This window comes from Hordeum vulgare, chromosome 6H, assembly GCF_904849725.1.
Source record: "Hordeum vulgare subsp. vulgare chromosome 6H, MorexV3_pseudomolecules_assembly, whole genome shotgun sequence".
In the NCBI taxonomy this organism is placed as follows: Eukaryota; Viridiplantae; Streptophyta; class Magnoliopsida; order Poales; family Poaceae; genus Hordeum; species Hordeum vulgare.
The window spans coordinates 485,877,915-485,901,129 of NC_058523.1; the positions used below are offsets into that span (position 1 = coordinate 485,877,915).

General features: G+C 49.4%; 1 protein-coding gene across 1 annotated transcript; it reads right to left on the reverse strand.

Moving 5' to 3' along the window:
* Positions 1-14,012: 14,012 nt before the first annotated feature.
* Positions 14,013-15,255, reverse strand: LOC123403721 (dof zinc finger protein 4-like). The gene has a single exon (XM_045097634.1). It carries the CDS (start codon positions 15,124-15,126, stop codon positions 14,266-14,268), a length of 861 nt encoding a protein of 286 aa, XP_044953569.1. The 5' UTR covers positions 15,127-15,255; the 3' UTR covers positions 14,013-14,265.
* Between the last annotated feature and the right edge of the window lie 7,960 nt (positions 15,256-23,215).

A 23,215-nucleotide genomic window follows, 5' to 3' on the forward strand; every position in this document is an offset into this window, starting at 1 on the left:
TCCGTCACACGGAGCGACAAATCCCAGTCTTGATCCATACTAACTCAACGAACACCTTCGGAGATACCTGTAGAGCATCTTTATAGTCACCCAGTTACGTTGCGACGTTTGATACACACAAAGTATTCCTCCGGTGTTAGTGAGTTATATGATCTCATGGTCATAGGAACAAATACTTGACACGCAGAAAAACAGTAGCAACAAAATGACATGATCAACATGCTACGTCTATTAGTTTGGGTCTAGTCCATCACGTGATTCTCCTAATGACGTGATCCAGTTATCAAGCAACAACACCTTGTTCATAATCAGAAGACACTGACTATCTTTGATCAACTGGCTAGCCAACTAGAAGCTTGCTAGGGACAGTGTTTTGTCTATGTATCCACACATGTAAATGAGTCTTCATTCAATACAATTATAGCATGGATAATAAACGATTATCTTGATACAGGAATTATAATAATAACTATATTTATTATTGCCTCTAGGGCATAATTCCAACAGGCTCCCACTTGCACTAGAGTCAATAATCTAGCCCTCACATCATCATGCGAATTACATTGTAATAAATCTAACACCCATACAGTTCTGGTGTTGATCATGCTTTGCCCGTGGAAGAGGTTTAGTCTGCGGGTCTGCTACATTCAGATCCGTGTGCACTTTGCATATATTTACGTCCTCCCCTTCGACGTAGTCGTGGATGAGGTTGAAGCGTCGTTTGATGTTTCTGGACTTCTTGTGAAACCGTGGTTCCTTTGCTAAGGCAATGGCACCTGTGTTGTCACAGAACAGGGTTATTGGATTCAGTGCGCTTGGCACCACTCCAAGATCCGTCATGAATTGCTTCATCCAGACACCCTCCTTAGTCGCCTCTGAGGCAGCCATGTACTCCGCTTCACATGTAGAATCTGCTACGACGCTTTGCTTGGAACTGCACCAGCTTACCGCACCCCCATTAAGAATAAATACGTATCCGGTTTGCGACTTAGAGTCGTCAGGATCTGTGTCAAAGCTTGCATCGACGTAACCTTTTACGGCGACCTCTTCGTCACCTCCATACACGAGAAACATCTCCTTAGTCCTTTTCAGGTACTTCAGGATATTCTTGACCGCCGTCCAGTGATCCACTCCTGGATTACTCTGGAACCTAACTGCCATACTTATGGCCAGGCTAACGTCCGGTCTAGTGCACAGCATTGCATACATGATATAACCTATGGCTGAAGCATAGGGGACGGAGCGCATATGCTCTCTATCCTCATCAGTTGCTGGGCACTGAGTCTTACTCAATCTCGTACCTTGTAAAACTGGCAAGAACCCCTTCTTGGACTGTTCCATTTTGAACCTCTTCAAAACTTTATCAAGGTATGTGCTTTGTGAAAGTCCTATCAGGCGTTTTGATCTATCCCTATAAATCTTAATGCCTAGAATGTAAGCAGCTTCTCCTAGGTCCTTCATAGGGAAACTTTTATTCAAGTAATCCTTTATGCATTCCAAAAACTCTACGTTGTTTCCAATCAACAATATGTCATCCACATATAATATTAGAAATGCCACAGAGCTCCCACTCACTTTCTTGTAAATACAAGATTCTCCAACCACTTGTATAAACCCAAATGCTTTGATCAACTCATCAAAGCGTTTGTTCCAACTCCGAGATGCTTGCACCGGTCCATAAATGGATCGCTGGAGCTTGCACACCTTGTTAGCATTCTTAGGATCGACAAAACCTTCGGGTTGCATCATATACAATTCTTCCTTAAGGAAACCGTTAAGGAACGCCGTTTTGACATCCATCTGCCAGATTTCATAATCGAAAAATGCAGCTATTGCTAACATGATTCTGACAGACTTAAGCATCGCTACGGGTGAGAATGTCTCATCGTAGTCAACCCCTTGAACTTGTGAAAAACCCTTCGCCACAAGTCGAGCTTTATAAACGGTCACATTGTCGTCAGCATCCGTCTTTCTCTTAAAGATCCATTTGTTCTGACTAGCCTTGCGGCCCTCAGGCAGTACCTCCAAAGTCCAAACTTTGTTCTCATACATGGATCCTATCTCGGACTTAATGGCTTCTAGCAATTTTTTGGAATCTGGGCCCACCATTGCTTCTTCATAATTTGCAGGTTCATTGTTGTCCAACAACATGATTGATAGGACGGGATTACCGTACCACTCTGGAGCAGCACGTGGTCTCGTCGACCTGCGTGGTTCGACAGAAACTTGAACCGGAATTTCATGATCATTATCATTAACTTCCTCCTCAACTGGCGTCGCAACGACAGAGGTTTCCCCTTGCCCTGCGCCACCATCCAGAGGGATGAGAGGCTCGACAACCTCGTCAAGTTCTATCTTCCTCCCACTCAATTCTCTCAAGAGAAACTCCTTCTCGAGAAAAGCTCCGTTTTTAGCAACAAACACTTTGCCCTCGGATTTGAGATAGAAGGTGTACCCAACTGTCTCTTTTGGGTAACCTATGAAGACGCACTTTTCCGCTTTGGGTTCCAGCTTTTCAGGCTGAAGCTTTTTGACATAAGCATCATATCCCCAAACTTTAAGAAACGACAACTTTGGCCTTTTGACATACCACAGTTCGTATGGTGTCGTCTCAACGGATTTTGATGGTGCCCTATTTAAAGTGAATGCAGCTGTTTCTAATGCATAATCCTAAAACGATAACGGCAAATCGGTAAGAGACATCATAGATCGCACCATCTCTAATAAAGTACGATTACGACGTTCGGACACACCATTACGCTGTGGTGTTCCAGGCGGTGTCAACTGTGAAACAATTCCGCATTGTCTTAAGTGAGCACCAAACTCGAAACTCAGATATTCACCCCCACGATCAGACTGTAGGAACTTGATCTTCTTGTTACGATGATTTTCAACTTCACTCTGAAATTGTTTGAACTTTTCAAATGTTTCAGACTTGTGCTTCATTAAGTAGACATAACCATATCTACTCAAATCGTCAGTGAAGGTGAGAAAATAACGATATCCGCCGCGTGCCTCTACGCTCATCGGAACACACACATCGGTATGTATGATTTCCAAAAGTCACTTGCACGCTCCATTGTTCCGGAGAACAGAGTTTTAGTCATCTTGCCCATGAGGCATGGTTCGCACGTGTCAAGTGAATCAAAGTCAAGTGACTCCAAAAGTCCATCGTCATGGAGTTTCCTCATGCGCTTTACACCAATATGACCTAAACGGCAGTGCCACAAAAATATGGCGCTATCATTGTTAACTCTAACTCTTTTGGTCTCAATGTTATGTATGTGTGTATCACTATCAAGATTCAATATGAACAATCCTCTCACATTGGGTGCATGACCATAAAAGATGTTACTCATAGAAATAGAACAACCATTATTCTCTGACTTAAAAGAGTAACCGTCTCGCAATAAACAAGATCCAGATATAATGTTCATGCTCAACGCAGGCACTAAATAACAATGACTCAAGTTGATAACTAATCCTGATGGTAACTGAAGTGAAACTGTGCCGACGGCGATTGCATCAACCTTGGAACCATTTCCTACGCGCATCGTTACTTCATCTTTCGCCAACCTTCGCCTATTCCGCAGTTCCTGTTTCGAGTTGAAAATATGAGCAACAGAACCGGTATCGAATACCCAGGCACTACTACGAGAGCCGGTTAAGTACACATCAATAACATGTATATCAAATATACCTGATTTTTCTTTGGCCGCCTTCTTATCTGCCAGATACTTGGGGCAATTGCGCTTCCAGTGACCCATACCCTTGCAATAGTAACACTCTGTTTCTGGCTTAGGTCCAGCTTTGGGTTTCTTCGTCGGATTGGCAACAGGCTTGCCACTCTTCTTTGAATTACCCTTCTTGCCTTTGCCGTTTCTCTTGAAACTAGTGGTCTTATTCACCATCAACACTTGATGCTCTTTACGGAGTTCAGACTCTGCAACTTTCAGCATCGCAAACAACTCGCCGGGAGACTTGTTCATCCCTTGCATGTTGTAGTTCAACACAAAGCCTTTATAGCTTGGCGGCAGTGATTGAAGGATTCTGTCAGTGATAGCCTCTTGCGGGAGTTCAATCCCCAGCTCAGCTAGACGGTTTGAGTACCCAGACATTTTGAGCACATGTTCACTGACAGACGAGTTCTCCTCCATCTTGCAAGCATAGAATTTATCAGAGGTCTCATACCTCTCGATCTGGGCGTTCTTCTGAAAGATAAAGTTCAACTCCTCGAACATCTCAAATGCTTCATGACGCTCAAAGCGACGTTGAAGTCCCGGTTCTAAGCCATACAAGACTGCACATTGAACTACTGAGTAGTCCTCCTTACGTGCTAACCAAGCGTTCTTAACATCCTGATCAGCCGTAGCGGGTGGTTCATCTCCTAGCGCAACATTAAGGACATAATCCTTCTTCCCGGCTTGTAATATTAGCTTAAGATTACGAGCCCAGTCTACAAAATTGCTTCCATCATCTTTCAACTTAGCTTTCTCTAGGAACGTATTAAAATTCAGGGTGACTGTCGCGTGAGCCATGATCTACAACACAAATATATTCAAAGTGGACTTAGACTATGTTCAAGATAATTAGAGTTTAACTTAATCAAATTATTCGCTAAACTCCCACTCAAAAAGTACATCTCTATAGTCATTTGAGTGGTTCATGATCCACTTACACTAGCTCAAGTCCGATTATCACGTGAGTTGAGTATAGTTTCAGTGGTAAGCATCCCTATGCTAATCATATCATCTATATGATTCATGATCGACCTTTCGGTCTCATGTGTTCCGAGGCCATGTCTGCACATGCTAGGCTCATCAAGCTTAACCCGAGTGTTCCGCGTGCGCAACTGTTTTGCACCCATTGTATGTGAACGTTGAGTCTATCACACCCGATCATCACGTGGTGTCTCGAAACGACGAACTGTAGCAACGATGCACAGTCGGGGAGAACACAATTTCGTCTTGAAATTTTAGTGAGAGATCACCTCATAATGCTACCGTCGTTCTAAGCAAAATAAGGTGCATAAAAGGATTAACATCACATGCAATTCATAAGTGACATGATATGGCCATCATCACGTGCTCCTTGATCTCCATCACCAAAGCACCGGCACGATCTTCTTGTCACCGGCGCCACACCATGATCTCCATCAACGTGTCGCCATCGGGGTTGTCGTGCTACTCATGCTATTACTACTAGAGCTACATCCTAGCAAAATAGTAAACGCATCTGCAAGCACAAACATTAGTATAAAGACAACCCTATGGCTCCTGCCGGTTGTCGTACCATCGACGTGCAAGTCGATATTATCTATTACAACATGATCATCTCATACATCCAATATATCACATCACATCGTTGGCCATATCACATCACAAGCATACCCTGCAAAAACAAGTTAGACGTCCTCTAATTTTGTTGTTGCATGTTTTACGTGGTGACCATGGGTATCTAGTAGGATCGCATCTTACTTACGCAAACACCACAACGGAGATATATGAGTTGCTATTTAACGTCATCCAAGGACCTCCTCGGTCAAATCCAATTCAACTAAAGTTGGAGAAACTAACACTTGCCAGTCATCTTTGAGCAACGGGGTTACTCGTAGCGATGAAACCAGTCTCTCGTAAGCGTACGAGTAATGTCGGTCCAAGCCGCTTCAATCCAACAATACCACGGAATCAAGAAAAGACCAAGGAGGGAAAAAAACGCACATCACCGCCCACAAAAACTTTTGTGTTCTACTCGAGAATACATCTACGCATGAACCTATCTCATGATGCCACTGTTGGGGAACGTCGCATGGGAAACAAAAAATTTCCTACGCGCACGAAGACCTATCATGGTGATGTCCATCTACGAGAGGGGATGTGTGATCTACGTACCCTTGTAGACCATACAGCAGAAGCGTTAGTGAACGCGGTTGATGTAGTGGAACGTCCTCATGTCCCTCGATCCGCCCCGCGAACCGTCCCGCGATCAGTCCCCCGATCTAGTGCCGAACGGACGGCACCTCCGCGTTCAGCACACGTACAGCTCGATGATGATCTCGGCCTTCTTGATCCAGCAAGAGAGACGGAGAGGTAGAAGAGTTCTCCGGCAGCATGACGGCGCTCTGGAGGTTGGTGATGATCTTGTCTCAGCAGCGCTCCGCCCGAGCTCCGCAGAAACACGATCTAGAGGAAAAACCGTGGAGGTATGTGGTCGGGCTGCCGTGGAAAAGTCGTCTCAAATCAGCCCTAAAACCTCCGTATATATAGGTGGGAGAGGGGGAGCCTTGCCTTGGGGCTCAAGGAGCCCCAAGGGGGTCGGCCGGGCCAAGGGGGGAAGGTCTCCCCCCCAAACCGAGTCCTACTTGGTTTGGTGGGTGGAGTCCTTCTTTCCTTTCCCACCTCCTCCTTTTTTTTCTTTTCTCTTTGATTTTCTTCCTATGGCGCATAGGGCCTTCTTGGGCTGTCCCACCAGCCCACTAAGGGTGGTGTGCTACCCCCAAGGCCTATGGGCTTCCCCGGGGTGGGTTGCCCCCCCGGTGAACTCCCGGAACCCATTCGTCATTCCCGGTACATTCCCGGTAACTCCGAAAACCTTCCGGTAATCAAATGAGGTCATCCTATATATCAATCTTCGTTTCCGGACCATTCCGGAAACCCTCGTGATGTCCGTGATCTCATCCGGGACTCCGAAAAACATTCGGTAACCAACCATATAACTCAAATACGCATAAAACAACGTCGAACCTTAAGTGTGCAGACCCTGCGGGTTCGAGAACTATGTAGACATGACCCGAGAGACTCCTCGGTCAATATCCAATAGCGGGACCTGGATGCCCATATTGGATCCTACATATTCCACGAAGATCTTATCGTTTGAACCTCAGTGCCAAGGATTCATATAATCCCGTATGTCATTCCCTTTGTCCTTCGGTATGTTACTTGCCCGAGATTCGATCGTCAGTATCCGCATACCTATTTCAATCTCGTTTACCGGCAAGTCTCTTTACTCGTTCCGTAATACAAGATCCCGCAACTTACACTAAGTTACATTGCTTGCAAGGCTTGTGTGTGATGTTGTATTACCGAGTGGGCCCCGAGATACCTCTCCGTCACACGGAGTGACAAATCCCAGTCTTGATCCATACTAACTCAACGAACACCTTCGGAGATACCTGTAGAGCATCTTTATAGTCACCCAGTTACGTTGCAACGGTTGATACACACAAAGTATTCCTCTGGTGTTAGTGATTTATATCATCTCATGGTCATAGGAACAAATACTTGACACGCAGAAGAACAGTAGCAACAAAATGACACGATCAACATGCTACGTCTATTAGTTTGGGTCTAGTCCATCACGTGATTGTCCTAATGACGTGATCCAGTTATCAAGCAACAACACCTTGTTCATAATCAGAAGACACTGACTATCTTTGATAAACTGGCTAGCCAACTAGAGGCTTGCTAGGGACAGTGTTTTGTCTATGTATCCACACATGTAAATGAGTCTTCATTCAATACAATTATAGCATGGATAATAAACGATTATCTTGATACAGGAATTATAATAATAACTATATTTATTATTGCCTCTAGGGCATAATTCCAACACATTCCCCCTTCCGTTGATCGGCTGACGTGGCAAAGGGACCAGACGCCAGGGATCATGGCGTCTGGACCCCTACCAGACCCAAACGCCGCGCACCCTGGCGTCTCGCCCCGATAACTACCGCAGGCCCACCCCTCTTCTTCCTCCTCACCCCCCCGCTCTCTGTTCTGTTCTCTGTCTCTCTCTCTCTCGCCCCCACCTTCTTCCTCACCATCCCCCCTTGATCTACTCCCTCCTCCTCCGAAACTAATAGATCGGACCCCCCCTCAAGCTTCATTGAAGTAATCTCTTCCAAACTGTCCAATTATTTTTTGTTTTAACATTATATTTTGATAGTATTTTGATATACTAGGTTATGTTAGATTAGATGATTTTCTCTTAGTTTTAGGGATTGTTTGATAGTTGTTAGATTATATAGTTGAATATTATGTAGGTGTATGTTGAATATGTTGAATATGTGTATAGTTGAATATGTATGTGTAGATTATATAGTTAGGCATGTAAGTGTAGATTAGATTATGTAGGTCTTAGTTTTAGGTAGATTATATAGTTGAATATGTTGTGTAATTAAATATGTTAGATGATGATATGTATGTGCAGGTGTTAGATATGTTAGATGATATATTTTAGGCATAGTTCATTTGGATGATGATGGTTTTTTTTGGATAGCATAGTGGATGATATATGTTAGGCATATGTTAGATTATATAGTTGGATGATATATGTTAGGCATAGTTAGGCATATTTTTTTTAGATATGTATGTGTAGGTCTATGTATTGTCCTTTGATTATTTTTTTGTAAAAGAGAGATGATGAAATTCGATGTATGCTATTTTTTTCGTAGGATGGCGGATGATAATGATCCTTGGTATGATGGATTAACAGAAGAGTTGACATAGTGCACCTTGATCGTGCAATTGAGAATCGTAAGGTATGATGGATTAATCGAACACTTGTTAATTATTTGTGTTTTTTATATTTGTTTGTCGTCCTCACATGAAGTTCACATTCTTTGCAGGATGTAGTAGCTATGCACATGAGGGGCCATGCTGCAAAGAGAAACGTTTCAATACGGCGCGCCGGCGGAACCGACGCGCCGGTCGCTCGCTCGCTCGCGCGGGGTCATGCAACATTTTTCGCACGCGCATGCTTCGCTCATGAGTGGATGCAACTTTTATACCGTGTAAATTTGCTGCAACTACTGTTTAATTTTGCTACTAGCGTTTTTCATTTGTTACATCTGTCCGCTAAAAAAGTTGCATCCACGGTTGGTTGCAACTCGAATTCGTTGGATTTTTGCTACAACCGGCGTTTTGACTTTCGCTACAACCGTGTTAATTTTTGCTACAACCGGTATCATTTTTTGCTGCAACCATTCTTTAAAAAAGTTGCATACACGTTCACGTAGATTTTTGCAACAACCGGCGTTTGACTTTTGCTACCACGCACCATCAGCTTCGTTTTTTTGCTACAATCACGTAGATATTTTTTTGCTACAATTTTTTTGTTGCAAACGTTAACGAAAATTGCTGCATCGCGTCGAATTTTTGCTGCATCGGGAAAAAAATGTTGCATGAAGATCTAACGGTACGGACGCGCAGCGGTTAGCGGATCATGCCGCCCGCGCGCGGTCAGCCAAAAATTTCGGGCGACGCGCCGGCGCAGAGCACTAGCCTACTGTAAATGACTTTTCCTACGACGTGCGATACGAGCCCTACATTGCAAGGTTGGGTCTGCTGCCCTTTGTTTTGCAATTTAAGAGGAACCCACCACCGGTGAACCATGCAACTCTCACCGCATTGACTGATCGTTGGAGCCCCGAGACACACTCTTTCTACCTTGGGGAGATGACGATGACCTTAGAGGACATGGCCATGATAAGTGGCCTTCCTCTCAACGGCGATGCCGTTACGGGTCATGTGAGTGCTGTTAAATGGCGACATCGGGGTTGGCCTCTTAATTGGTGTTGAACCCCCTCCCCCTCTGCCAGGCAAGCCTGATGCCTCAAAAGTGAAGCATTCCTGGTTAAAAGAAGTGAGAGGAGGACCGTGCCCTGCGGATGCCGATGACATTATCGTGCAACAATATGCTCGGGCCTATCTTTGGTATATACTAACCAAAGTAGTCTTCACAGACGCAACCGATAACTCGACACTCTGGGTGTATTTGGAGCGCCTAAGGAACTCGGATGTTCCGTTTAGCTGGGATTCAGTAGCACTATCATACTTGTATCGTCAGGTGAGACATTTGGAACTATCTACAGGCATTTTCTTTTTAATTTGTCATGCGTCACACATTGCTAACATTTCCCAGGCATCAATGAGGACAAGAGAATCATCTTCATTGTGTGGGTTTATGTGGAGCCTCTCTGTGTGGATGTGGGAGCGGTTGCCGGTTGGACGACCCATGTTAAAGAACCCGGATCACCCAAACCCCAATCCACATGAAGGGCTTCATCATGAAGATCCATATCGTCGCCCGACAATTGCCTATCATTGGGATCAGGTGTCTGTTTAGACAGGAATCTCTCATGTGCGATACAAGTGTTATGTGAACGAGTTGGACACCTTAACTACTGAGCAGGTACCAACATTTCAGTTCCTTGTATTGCATGTTTTCCTGACGGCCATATTAGAACGTGTACCTAACATCTCATCTCGTCCTATTGTTGTAGGTTTTCTAGCGGCCTTATGAGGAAGATCGTGAGTACGACCTCAACCAGATGTGCACGCGTGATAGTAATATTTGGAGGTCTAGGTGTCCAATGATATGCTTTTACGCTATCGAGTACCACTTTGTAGACCGTGTTGCCACACAATTTGGGAAACGCCAAGGTATTCCAACTGAGTTGACCAGTACTGTAATCACAAGTCTGCATCGGTAAGCCAAAATGATTCATGAGATTTTGCACTATAGCATTGTGAAAGTTTATGTTTGATAATTGTTTAAACCACCGTGCCTCGTTTTAGGTACAGTCGAAGGAACAATCAGGATATATCGCATTGAGTTGCCAAACACCAAACGTGGATAGCAATGTGGAATAAGAGAGAGACATTAATTGAAAAAGAGGATAGACCCCACAATGATTCTTCCTACCAGAAATATCTTGTGTGGTACGCGGAGCGTTACAGGTTGAAGCTTAAGCCCAGTTGGACTAGGGAAGAGTGGTCTGAGTTGGTGTCAGAAGATCCATCTGCCGCAGAAGGGTATCATGCCTTCAACATGGCTGTGCGACAGACCGGAGGGAGTCAAGTGGACTATGCACCCATGCATGACGAACTGGTAAGTGAATGAATCAGAACCAACCAGCATTACATTGTCTTCTTCAGTTCTGAATGTTTGTTGTGTTAATGAATTGAAGGATAGAGAGTTCCTTATGTGCGTGAACGATGCCAATATAGCACTTAGTCATCCCCCAGGAGGTGCATCATCTTAGAGAACTCTTTGGACCACATTGGAGGTATGATCATGTTTACAAATGTTTGTCTTGTCTAACATAGTGTTTCGTGTTTTCTCACAAGTTTAAGTCAAGGTTCCACAAGTGGGCAGCTAAGCTTTCTTGCCATGATGCTCAGTCCATGGACGTGTTTACATGTGGTACAAGCCGCTCCTCTAGAGCTCGACGTCGTCAGCTGACCATCGATGACATAGAAGAAGAAGAAGAAGAAGAGACGACACAGGAGCATGAGGTAGATATTGATGCTCCACAACCGTCACAACCGTCACAGTCCAGCAAGAAGAAGACACCACGTGCGGCGAGAAAGAAGAAATTAAATTCTCGGCTTCGTAGCCCGGAGTATAGTCGTAAGAATTTGCCTAAGGGGATGCGGTATATTGAAGAAGAGGAAGAGGAGGAAGATATAGAAGAGAAAGAGGAAGAGGGAGAAGAGGAGTCTAGCGAAGAAGAGGAGGAGGAAGTGCCTACCAGAAAGGGGAAAGCAGCGAAGAGAGGAAGAAGGAAGTGAAGTGAAGTGCACTTGATATGTTATCTTTAATTTGTGAACCTGTCGTGAAGTGAACTTGTTGTGTACTGAACACCTTATGTTATCTTGAATTCTTGAAGTTGTCATGTAGTGAACACCTTATGTTATCTTGAATTCATGAACATGTCATGAAATGAAATGAAGTGCACCTGTTATGTTATATTTAATTTATGTACTTGTTATGAATGATAAAGATTACATAGTTGGAATGATAAAGATTATATAGTTCAAATGATAAAGATTGCATAGTTGAAATGATAAAGATTGCATAGTTCAAATGATAAAGATTACATAGTTCAAATGATAAAGGTTACATAACAGGCTGATGGATACATGTCATTATAGTTTAAAATGACAAAGATTACATAGGCTAATTGTCGTTAGGTCCAGGATTGCAGCAAATGACATCATTTCTTTCTTTGACCCATGCCCAACGAGAAGCGTGCTTCGGCAGTGGCGAAAAAGTTTGCCTCACTAACCAATCAACGACCTGGCCATGGTTGTGAATGTTAAACTGATGATGTTCTTCCGTTGTTGCACACAATGCAACTTGCATTGCAAGATCACGCCGACAATATTTTTCCCTCTTCTTCAACTTCTTGATCTCGCTCTCTTTTTTGTCGATTATTTTTTTGGCAACGTCCTTACAGAAAGAGTAGTTTGAAAAAGGCTCTACATGCCGCATTAAACGCATCAACGACTGCCACCAAGTAGTTCATTTTTTCCTTAATAAATTCGCGTTCATGCTTCGTCGCCGCCTCAGCAGAAGCCTCGACGTAAATGAACGGTCTCATCCTGTATTTCAGAAAATGACTACTCAATACACACTAACTACTCAATACACACTAAATTTAGCGAGGGTTTTTCTAAGATGTAAAAAATGTAAGATGTACAAAATGTATCATAATATAGAAGTTTCAACAACAAAAATTAAATGAATCGGAGGAGAATACTACAAGAAACAAAGTTTATGGACAGATTTATGTTAGGGAATCACCTTCTTGCCCGGATTCGATGGGGTCTTGAGGGGAAGGAGGTAGAAGGAGAGCAGAAATGAAGCAACAACGGTAGGGAAAAGTGAGTGTAATGGGACCCACACCAACAGTCTGCCACATAGTATAGTTGGGTTCAGGACCCAGACGCCAGGGACCCTGACGTCTCGTCATGTGGCCAGGACCAAACGCTAGGGTCCGTGGCGTCTGGGTACGCACAACAGGAACTAGTAGGTTTCCACTAAACTGGACATATGAGACGTCACGGGCCCTGACGTCTGGGTGCGCACAACACACACCAGTAGGTTTGCACTAGATTGGACTTATGAGATGCGAGGGACCCTGACGTCTGACCCCTTCGCCACGTCGTCTAGTCAACGGCAGACTGATCGACTGGGCCCAACAGATGCCAGGGACCCTGACGTCTCCAGTGTGACCCACACGTCAGGGATGTTGGGGTCACGTAAAGAGGTCAGATCTGTTTTTTTTTTAAACTGAGGTCGGATCTGCAATTTGGTTGGCCTAAAGGTTATAAAAAAAATTGCTCTAGATTCGGGACGACACACGGGGACGGGAGCAGGTTGGCCTGGGGGCGCACGCGAGCAGGTATGTGGCGCCATGCCCATGGAGGAGGCTGCTGGGGCCAGCGGACGTACGCACCTTCTGTACTGTACTGATGTACCATACCCTACAGAACCAGTACTGTACGTAAGCGCCAGCTACTAGCTACTCCTAGTAGCTAGCCACCAGTGCCATCCGCATCAACACAAACTCCCCGGAGAGCGAAAGCCCCGAAATTTAAGTACTACGATAACCTACAATATAGTACAAAATTAACAAATCCGCTACCAGATGACAAGGCCCTAGCATGATTACGTTCTTCGGAGGAAAATAATAATGCCCTGATCCTAGCTTTGGCCTTGTTGCAAAGAAAAACATATCAACTTGTTATAAAATGATATATAGGGAGATTAGTATTGCTTCACTCGATCCGATTTAAACTATTTCCTTGGTTTATTTTCTCCCAGTGTTACCTAAGACTACTTAACACGCTTTCCTGTTTTGGAAAGGCAAAAATATAGTTCCAAGAAGGTTCTGGTATTTTTTTTAAAGAATCATATATGTCAAATTATGGATGAAAGTATATGCGCATATGACACAGTGATTTGCACTGGAATTTTTTTTAAGTTGGCTTACAAAACATATTTATGCTGCAACCTATATATTCTATATATTTTCCCAGAGTTCTCGTAAGCGATATTTGTGTTGGAGAAACCTGTATTGTACGATGGTGTGAAGTCTATGGAAAAGAGTATGAGAGAAAATATTGAGATAAGTCAACAATTCAGAGATACCCCCGGCGAAAAAAATTCAATAATTCAGAGTACAACATGCAGCATATGAGAAGTTCACAATCAAAAGAGCAACAAGAATAAGTGGTGATGTGATTCGGTTGTAGCGACACAATGGTTAGCTTTCTTACACAAACCTGTGATGTGCAGCCACAGAAATGGGACGGAAACAAATTAAGAGGTACAAGTGCAGGCAGTACGTACGTAGCATTACATGTACTATAGTACTTACCAGCTAGCTGTTGGTCGTCGTTAAGAAGCATTGATTTAATCACAGCTTAATTAAAGAGATCGCCATGAGTAATACGGAGTAGTAATAACTAAACCAAACTAGGGTAGGTAGACGGACGGGTCCTGGACGTCCGTCCAGCAGCTCCCGCCATTCCAATAATCGGCCGGCGACGCGTCGCCGAGCTCGAAGATCCCCGCGTCCAGGGACATGAACGGCGCCATGTCGGCGACGGTGGAGGCGCAGGCGGGTTCCTCTGGCTCTTGCGCCGGCGCCTGCCCCGGGAGCAGCAGTGAGCCGATTGCCTCCTCCATCTTCGGCTCCGCCGAGAAGCTGAACACCGGGAGAGGCGGGGGAGGAGGCGGCGCGAAGAGGGACGCGAGCGCGGCGGCCTGGTCTGCGAATATCGGCGCCGGAGGCGGCACGTCTGCCGCGAAGGGGTAGTTGGTGCTGCGGTTGCCGAAGGCGACGGTGTTTGCGTTTGAGTTGGACGACGGCGTGGGCGGAGGGGGGTCGGCCGTCGTCGTCTCCTCCCCGGTGGCCGTGGGGCTCGCGCTGCCGCTGTTGGAGCGGGAGGAGGACGACGCCGAGGCGCGGCGCTGGCTCTTGGCGTCCGTGGCAGCGGGCGTCGACGGGGCGGACGCCGCCGACGAGCTGCGCTTGGCCTTGCGGCAGCCGCCGCCGACGGGGACGTTGCGGAGGACGCCGCCCTTTGTCCAGTACCGGCGGCAGCTCTTGCAGAAGTGGCGCGGCTGCGACAAGTTGTAGTTGTTGTAGTAGCAGAACTTGGTGTTGGTGGACTCGCACCGCGGGCACTTGACGGCCGCCTCCGGCTGCGCAGACGCCGCCTGGGAGAACACGCCGCACCGAGACGCCGGGCCCTGCGCGCGCCGGATGTCCGCCGCCGCCGCGCCGCCGAACAGACGCCCGGCGAGGCCCGGGATGGACTGGAAGTCTTGCATGGGCTGGTGTGGTGTTCGGAACGTTCTACTATAAGAGAGCGCGGGCTGCTATGTGCTTGTTATCAGTGGCTTTGTGGGTGTGCTTGTCGACGAGCTAGGAGCGGCAAGAGCTCCACCCAATAAGCTTGGCCTCTGCATCACACAAGGATAGCAGGTAAATATCTGCGACCGATCGATAGCCTGCTGCCTTTGAAATTACGCAAATGCCCTTGGCGGCTCAATGTTGACCGAAATACCCTTGCTTGCTCAAAACATGTTCCATGCCATGCATGTACTATCGTGTATAAAAATCTCATGGGTATTGGCCAATGCATGAACCGAACGAGACGCGATTCAATTTATGGTTGAATGGTTAGAACAACGGTGCTATTCTTAGCCCATCAAGATTTAAGTGTGGTGTTCGTATTTATTTTTAAATTTATTTTTAAATTTATATCAGGATTTTCGACGATGTACATTCAATGAAAGGAGACGTTTCTATTGACAACGAGACGCCTACGATGACTTTCTAAATATCAAGATGATATACCGGTTCAGTTTTTCAGAGATGCTCGTAGTGACAGAATGTGCGCGTGTGCATTCGTAAAGCTGAGTGTATGTGTGTGTATATGAGCGATTACAGTTATATTGTGTTAAAAAAAACTAAACCAGACGCTTCACATCATTAATTCTTTGGTTTTCGGTTGTGTTTTCTTCAATTGAATTATTATCTAAAACATCTAAAGCAAAAGGTTTGTTATTTTCCTTCTTCTAATAGACTGTAGTGCTCTTGGTATCGCGATGTTGCTCGAAAAGTTAAGCAACATGTGCTCGGCTCCTTCCTTCAAAACTTATTCTTTTATTTGAATTGTCGTGTGTTTATTCCTTGTGCGTGGACATTCGATTCTAATTTACAAAACCTTTAAAATTGTTGAAGATGAAAGATTTGTTGGAGAGAAGCCAATGACGGTGTCAAGGTGCTACAGTTATAGGCAGTGACGGATCCACCATTGGAGCGAACTGGGGCGGCCTTCCCGGTTCTCCGGCGATGGAGTGGGGTATCTTCCGTGCCTAGCGACCTTCAACGCAACGCAATGAAGCTACATCGTTATCCATCATCCTGGTAAACCTTAATTTTCGGGTCCGTCACTGGTTATAGGAGGTTGCCGTGGATAGACGTGACGAAAACATCTCCGGATATGAATAGAGTGGAAATTGCAACAACGGTTAATAAAGCAATGTGTGCATGCAAGAAAGGATCTTGAAATTTCTAGACTTGATTGTGCGAGATGGCAGAAACGTCTTAGCCATCTTGGCCGACGCGTTACGTGTTTATATAGAGGGGTTGCGAGCCCAAACACGCGTACACGTTGTTGATAGAGATATAGCTTGAGGAAGAAGTAAACAAGAGATAGAAAAGATAAAGGGTTACATGAGTATCAATCTTGTCTAACTACTCCTAGCTTCGGTTGAGGATATCTCTTTGTTGTACCGGTTCAAGACATTGTTTAACACCCTCCCTTAATCACAACTTCATCAAGTTGAGATTATGTTTGAAGGCTTCAAAACTTCTCGAAGGTAGAGCGTTGGTAAACCCATGTGCTACTTGATCCTTAGAGTGTATGTGTCGGGGGATAACCCCGGGGTAGGCTCATCAAGCGTGCTCCTTCATTTCCGGCCCAATGGACATGAAGATATGGAGATTCCCAAGACCCAATTCTTCTGACCGGCTAGGCATCGTCTGCCGGCTGGAAGACGAGGCGGCCACCTTTCCGGCCGGCCAGGCATCCCCTGCCGGCTAGAATGCAGGCGGCCTCCCCTTTAGAGCCGGCCTGGTCCCGCCAGCCGGACCGGGGAGGAGGCGGCCACCCGCGAGCCGGCTAACCAAGTAGGCTAGCCGGCCGAGGATCACCAGTCACATCAGATCGTAGGTCAGGAAAAGACCTCACGATTAAAGGTAGCTACGCGCCAGCAAAGGTACTGGATCGGGGCGCCCGGCAGGTACGAGCGTCGGCAGCCACGCCGCTGACCTATCCCGGCTCTGATCCATCACCTAGCCTGATGTCGGACTGTCACACTCCCACTCCATTACTGCACTCGGCGTGGGGAACAGTGGAGGCGGTCATACTGCCTGCCCATGAAGAATCTCGCGGGGCGACGCTTGATGTACAACGCGTGCTCAGCGTCAACCTTACGCGGGAGCCCCATTGGCCAACCGGCGGGTCCCACAGGTAAACGAGACCATGCAGCCGGCGGCCCCCTCATCGACAAGACAAGACCCTTGTGGGCCCCTGGCCAGCCGGCGAAGCAGCCAGCCTGGTCCCACGCTTGTACCCTTTATCCATATTGTAGGCCGGCGGGTTTGTCTATAAAACCCCCTGGTCGCCCCCCATGCAGGGGGGCCGATCACTTGCCAGTCATTCAACACTACACACTCACAACCAACAGAGAGCGAGGTAGAGAAGAGCCGGCTGCTCCCCTCTTCCTCCTCGCAACACAGGTCCAGGAGCAACATTGTACTCTGTTCCCATACATCAAACACACAAGCAGGATTAGGGGTATTATCTCTACGGAGAGCCCTGAACCTAGGTACATCGTGCGTCCCATGCGTGTACCAACCTCGTTCCCAGCGCCCACCTTTGTCCCTTCGGTTCTCACCGACTTTAGTCTACCTATGACATATGTTGTGAGTATTCACCGACATTTGGCGCCCACCGTGGGGCCGATCGCGGCATCGGCTGGCTTCACGCGCTGGGCGGGGCCCCGCACCTACACCACCGGATGCATCGCGTCTGGATCAGTTTGCATGCCCGTGGAGCTCGCTTTCGACGAAGCGACGCCCATGATGATCGACGTCCCCGTCCGCCATGCGGATTCGGATGAAGATTCTGATGACGAGGCGCTTCCTAGCGTCGTCGTCGCTGCTATGGAGAACCTCAGCGTTCTCTTCAGCGACCTTCGCCTCAACGACGGCCCACGCTACTTCGCGAGGACTACGACGTTGAGGCGCTCTGTGCCAGCTTTAGCAGGCTCTCTATCGCTGAGACGCCTGCCCGCGACGTTTACCCCAGTAACGTCCTCATCTTCGACGGCCCTCCTCCGTCGGTGGGTTCTTCACCCCATACCACGTTGCTGCCGTCTCCAACGCTGTGGAGGTGATGGTTATCAGCACCGCTCTCAGCAAGGCTTCCGCAGGCGCTGGCGAGACCGCTGCGGCCGCCGCCGACACTCTTCGGGACGCCATCGCCGGCCTGAAGACACCGGTCACCGCTTCCGTCGACCCTGCAGACGCTCGGGCCTCACTAGAGGAGGCTCGCAAGCGTATCTTGGAGGAGGGCATCGCCGTGGCCTCGGCAAAACGTCGGTTGGAGGCTACACATCGTGAGTATAACCCTGCATACGGTCTTACTCCGATTTCCGAGGCCTCTAGCCGGCTTGGATCGGTCCGCAGTCGTGGACGGTTCGTCGCCGAGGTTCTAGGCGGGGACCTGCCCACCTACGGGACTCCTGCGGCCAACATGCGGGCAGCGCACGCGGCCATGGAGGAGATGGCAAGCCTGGAAGGCGAGGAGCGCGTCTTCCAGGAGAAGCACGTCAAGGATCTCCTTGAGGCCGCTAACCAGCAGCACACTCGGTTCGACCCCGACCAGGCTCATTCAGAGTCCCCCGGGCCGAACTCGGGGGCTCGCCGCGACCCTAGCGGCCAGCACCACGCCGAAGGATCTTCCTCGCATCGCCTTTCCGGCTAGAGGGGAGAGGGAAGCCAAGGCCGGCGCTCGCAGTACCAGAGCGAGCACACTTCGGGCCTACGTCGCGGAGGCGACGAGGGCGACTCGGAGTACGGTGATATTCCCCCACGAAGAACTCACGCATCCGGCTCCCGTGGAGCCTCCCCTCTCGCCACCAGGAGTGGCGCCCCCGCCTCCCAGGACGAGCGGGATGCCCGCCGGCGCATCATCGCCCTGGCCCATTCGGCCCTCCTAGAGGAAGACGGACCCATCGGTCCGGCTTGCTTCGGCCCCCGGATCCAAGGGGAGCCGTTCCCCGAGGCTTCACCCTGCCTCGGGATACGCCGAAATATAATGGCACGGTCAAGCTAGAAGACTGGCTGATCGACTACACCACGGCCGTAGGCATCGCCAGGGGCAACAAGCGCGTAGCGGTTCGCTACGTGCCACTCATGCTGGCCGGCTCGGCCCGGACGTGGCTTAACAGCCTCCCGGACGGCATCGTCAACTCCTGGGTGGACTTCGAGGAGGCGTTCGTCCGCAACTTCACCGACACCTACAAGCGCCCTGGTCGGCCTCGCGAGCTGGCCATGTGCGTCCAGAAGGCTGAGAACCCCTCCGCGACTACGTCACCCGTTGGACCGAGCTCCGCAACTCCTGTGAGGGGGTGCATGAGGTACAAGCCATACAGTACTTCATCGACGGATGCCGAGACGGCACCCTCCTCAAGCACAAGCTCATGTGCGTCGAGCCCACCTCCTTGGCGGTGCTCATGGCCAAGGCGGACAAGTACGCCACGGCCGACTCCACGATGCGCATCAAGGTGACCGCCTCGGAGAAGGTTGTGTCTGCGCCGGCTACTCCCAAGCCGGCTGGGGACAACCGAGGCAGCCATACCAACTACAAGCGCAAGGCGGATCAGATGGCCAACAACAAGCTAGTGGCCAACATGGAGGGTGAGGCGTGGGCTTCCCAAGCCGGCCCTCCACGAAAGCGTCGCAATCAGGGCAACCCCAACTGGCTGCCCAAGCAGTCTCTCGAGCAGCTGCTCGACGCCCCCTGCAAGATACATTCGGGGGCGGCGCCGTCGACCCATACCCTTCGACAGTGCAGCGTCGCACGCCGGCTGTCGCAAGGGGAGGGCCTGCCGGCTCCTCCAGGTGCGCAGGCGGCGCCCCACGCGCCTGCTCCCCATCACGCTCCGCTTCCGCCTCGCAACGACGGCCCGCACCCTGACGACTACCCGCATCAAGATGGAGCATTCGTTGTCTTCACCAGCGAAGGCGACGACAAGCACAGCCTGCGCCAAAGACGGCGCGAGGTAAACGCCACTGTCCCCCCGGTTCCCCGGTACATGCATTGGCCCGACAAACCAATTACATGGAGCCGGGTGGACCACCCTGCGGTGATGCCCAACCCGGGGTCAGACGTTCTCGTCCTCGACCCCACCTTCGCCTCCAAGAGGCTCACCTGCCGATTCTCCCGGGTGCTGGTCGATGGCAGCAACAACATCAACATCCTCTACCTCGACACTCTCCGCAAGCTCGGGCTCAAGGAGACGGACGTCCTGCCAACCAGCACTGTCTTTCATGGCATCGTGCCGGGGCAGTCGTGCTCGCCCATCGGCAAGATCCAGCTGGACGTCCTCTTCGGCGACAAGGCCCACTTCCGCCGTGAGTCCATATGGTTCGAGGTGGTGGCCCTCAGTAGCCCGTATCACGCGCTGCTGGGGAGACCGGCTCTGGCCAAATTCATGGCTATTCCGCATTACGCCTACCTGAAGATGAAGATGACGGGTCCCAAGGGCATCATCACTGTTGTTGGCGACTACAAGAAGTCGCTCGAGTGCGCCCAAGATAGCAGCCGCCTCGCCGACGCTTTGGTGATTGCTAAGGAGAAGCGGCAGATCGACCGGCTCGTGGCCCAGGCTACTGAGCAGCTCGCGATTCCTTCTCCTCCGTCCCAATCGGCTGGCGAGGGCTCTTTCAAGCCGGCTAAAGAGACCAAGCAAGTCCCACTCGACCCTGCCAACCCAAAGCAGTGCATAACCATCGGGGCTGGCCTCAGCCCCAAATAGGAAGGCGAGCTCGTCGACTTCCTCCGTGAGAATCGGGACATCTTTGCATGGTCCCCCAAGGACATGTCGGGTGTTCCGAAGAAGTACGCCAAGCACAAACTTCATGTGCGACCGGATGCAACGCCGGTGAAACAACCTTTGCGTCGCTTCGCCGAGGGGAAGCGGCGCACAATCAGAGAAAAGATCACCCGGCTCCTTGCAGCTGGCTTCATCATGGAGGTTTTCCATCCGGACTGGCTGGCGAACCCAGTCCTGGTGCTGAAGAAGAACAACACATGGAGAATGTGCATCGACTACACTAGCCTGAATAAGGTTTGTCCGAAAGACCCTTTCGCGTTGCTAGGATAGATCAAGTGATCGACTCCACTATAGGCTGCGAACTGCTGTCATTTCTGGATGCTTATTCAGGCTACCATCAAATCAAGCTGGAGCTAGCTGATTGCCTGAAGACCTCCTTCATCACGCCCTTCGGGGCCTACTGCTACACCACCATGACGTTCGGTCTGAAGAACACAGGTGCGGCATTCCAACGCTGCATGCAGCAGTGCCTACTGCCACAGATCGGCAGAAACATCCACGTTTATGTGGGTGACATCGTCGTCAAGACGAAGGAGCACTTCAGCCTCCTCGACGACCTGCGAGAGACATTCGCCAATCTGTGTGAATACAAGATTCGGCTCAATCCGGAGAAGTGCGTCTTCGAGGTCCCATGCGGCAAACTCTTGGGGTTCTTCGTATCCGCCCGTGGCATCGAAGCAAACCCTGAGAAGATTAGCACCATCGAGCGGATGGTGCGGCCGGCTCGGATCCTCGACGTCTGGAAGTTCGCTGGCTGCTTGGCGTCCCTCAGCCGGTTCATCAATCGGCTTGGCGAGAAGTCCCTTCCACTCTACCAGCTCATGAAGAAGACGACGAAGTTTGAGTGGAACAACCAGGCGGACGAAGCCTTCCGCGACCTCAAGCAGGTAATCTCGAGCCTGCCAATCTTGGCAGCCCCATCTAAAAGGGAACCCATACTCATATACATCGCGGCGACCACTCGCGTGGTTAGTGTAGTGTTGGTAGTTCAGCGCAAAGAGGAAGGCAAGGCCCTGCCAGTGCAGCGCCCTGTCTACTACCTTAGTGAGGTCTTGTCCGCCTCTAAGCAGAACTACCATCATTATCAAAAAATGTGTTATGGTGTTTACCTTGCTGCAAAGAAATTAAAACAATACTTCCAAGAGCATGCCATCACTATGGTGAGCACTGCTCCGCTCTCACAGATCATGGGCAACCGTGATGCCACGGGCAGAATCGCCAAATGGTACATCGCCATGGCGGACCATGACATTCGGTACGAGCCTCGCACCGCCATCAAATCATAGGTGGTGGCTGACTTCTTAGTCGACTCGGCCGAGACCCAGTTCGAGCCACCGCCTGCAGACTCCACGCATTGGCGGATGCACTTCAACGACTCGAAGATGCGAACGGGACTGGGAGCCGGCATCATCTTGACGTCTCCGAAAGGGGACCAGCTCAAGTACGCTCTCCAGATCCACTTTGCCGCCTCCAACAACGTCGCCGAATACGAAGCACTGGCCCACGGTCTCCGGCTTGCTAAGGAGATTGGCATCCGGCGGCTCATATGCTTTGGCGATTCGGACTTGGTGGTGCAGCAGGTCTCTGGCGAATGGGATGCCAGGGACGCCAACATGGCGAGCTACCGCTTCCTCATCCAGCAGCTCAGCGGCCCCTTCGAGGGTTGTGAGTTCCACCATGTTCCCAGGGCAGAAAATGAGGCGGCAGATACGTTGGCAAAGATCGGCTCCACAAGGCAGGCCATCCCAGCCGGCGTCTCCCTCGAGCAACTCCACAAGCCGTCTATCAAGCCATCTCCGGAGTCGGCATCAATCTTTGTACCGGCCGACTCCACGATACAAGCACCGCCGGCTCTGCCAGCTGTGGGCCCCACGCCGGCTGCACTGGCGGCACTGGCTCCAAATGCGGCACTGACAGAGTCTACGGTGCAAGTGCCGTCGGCTCCACAAACTACGCCGGCTTCGGATCCTAATCCGGCTCCATTGGTCCACCCGACTCCAATAACGACAACCCCGGCTCTGCTCGGGCTCGAACCCTCCCAGTGGGTGGACGTCATGGAGATAGACGATGAGCCGGCTGCAGCAATAGCACCGGAGGCGCCATCAAGCTTGGGGGCTGCAGAAGCCCCCAACAATCAAGACGAAGCGGAGGCGACCCTTGTGTCGGCTCCATCATGGGCTCAGGCCATTCTGGCCTTCCTTCTTCGCGGCGAACTTCCTCAGAACGA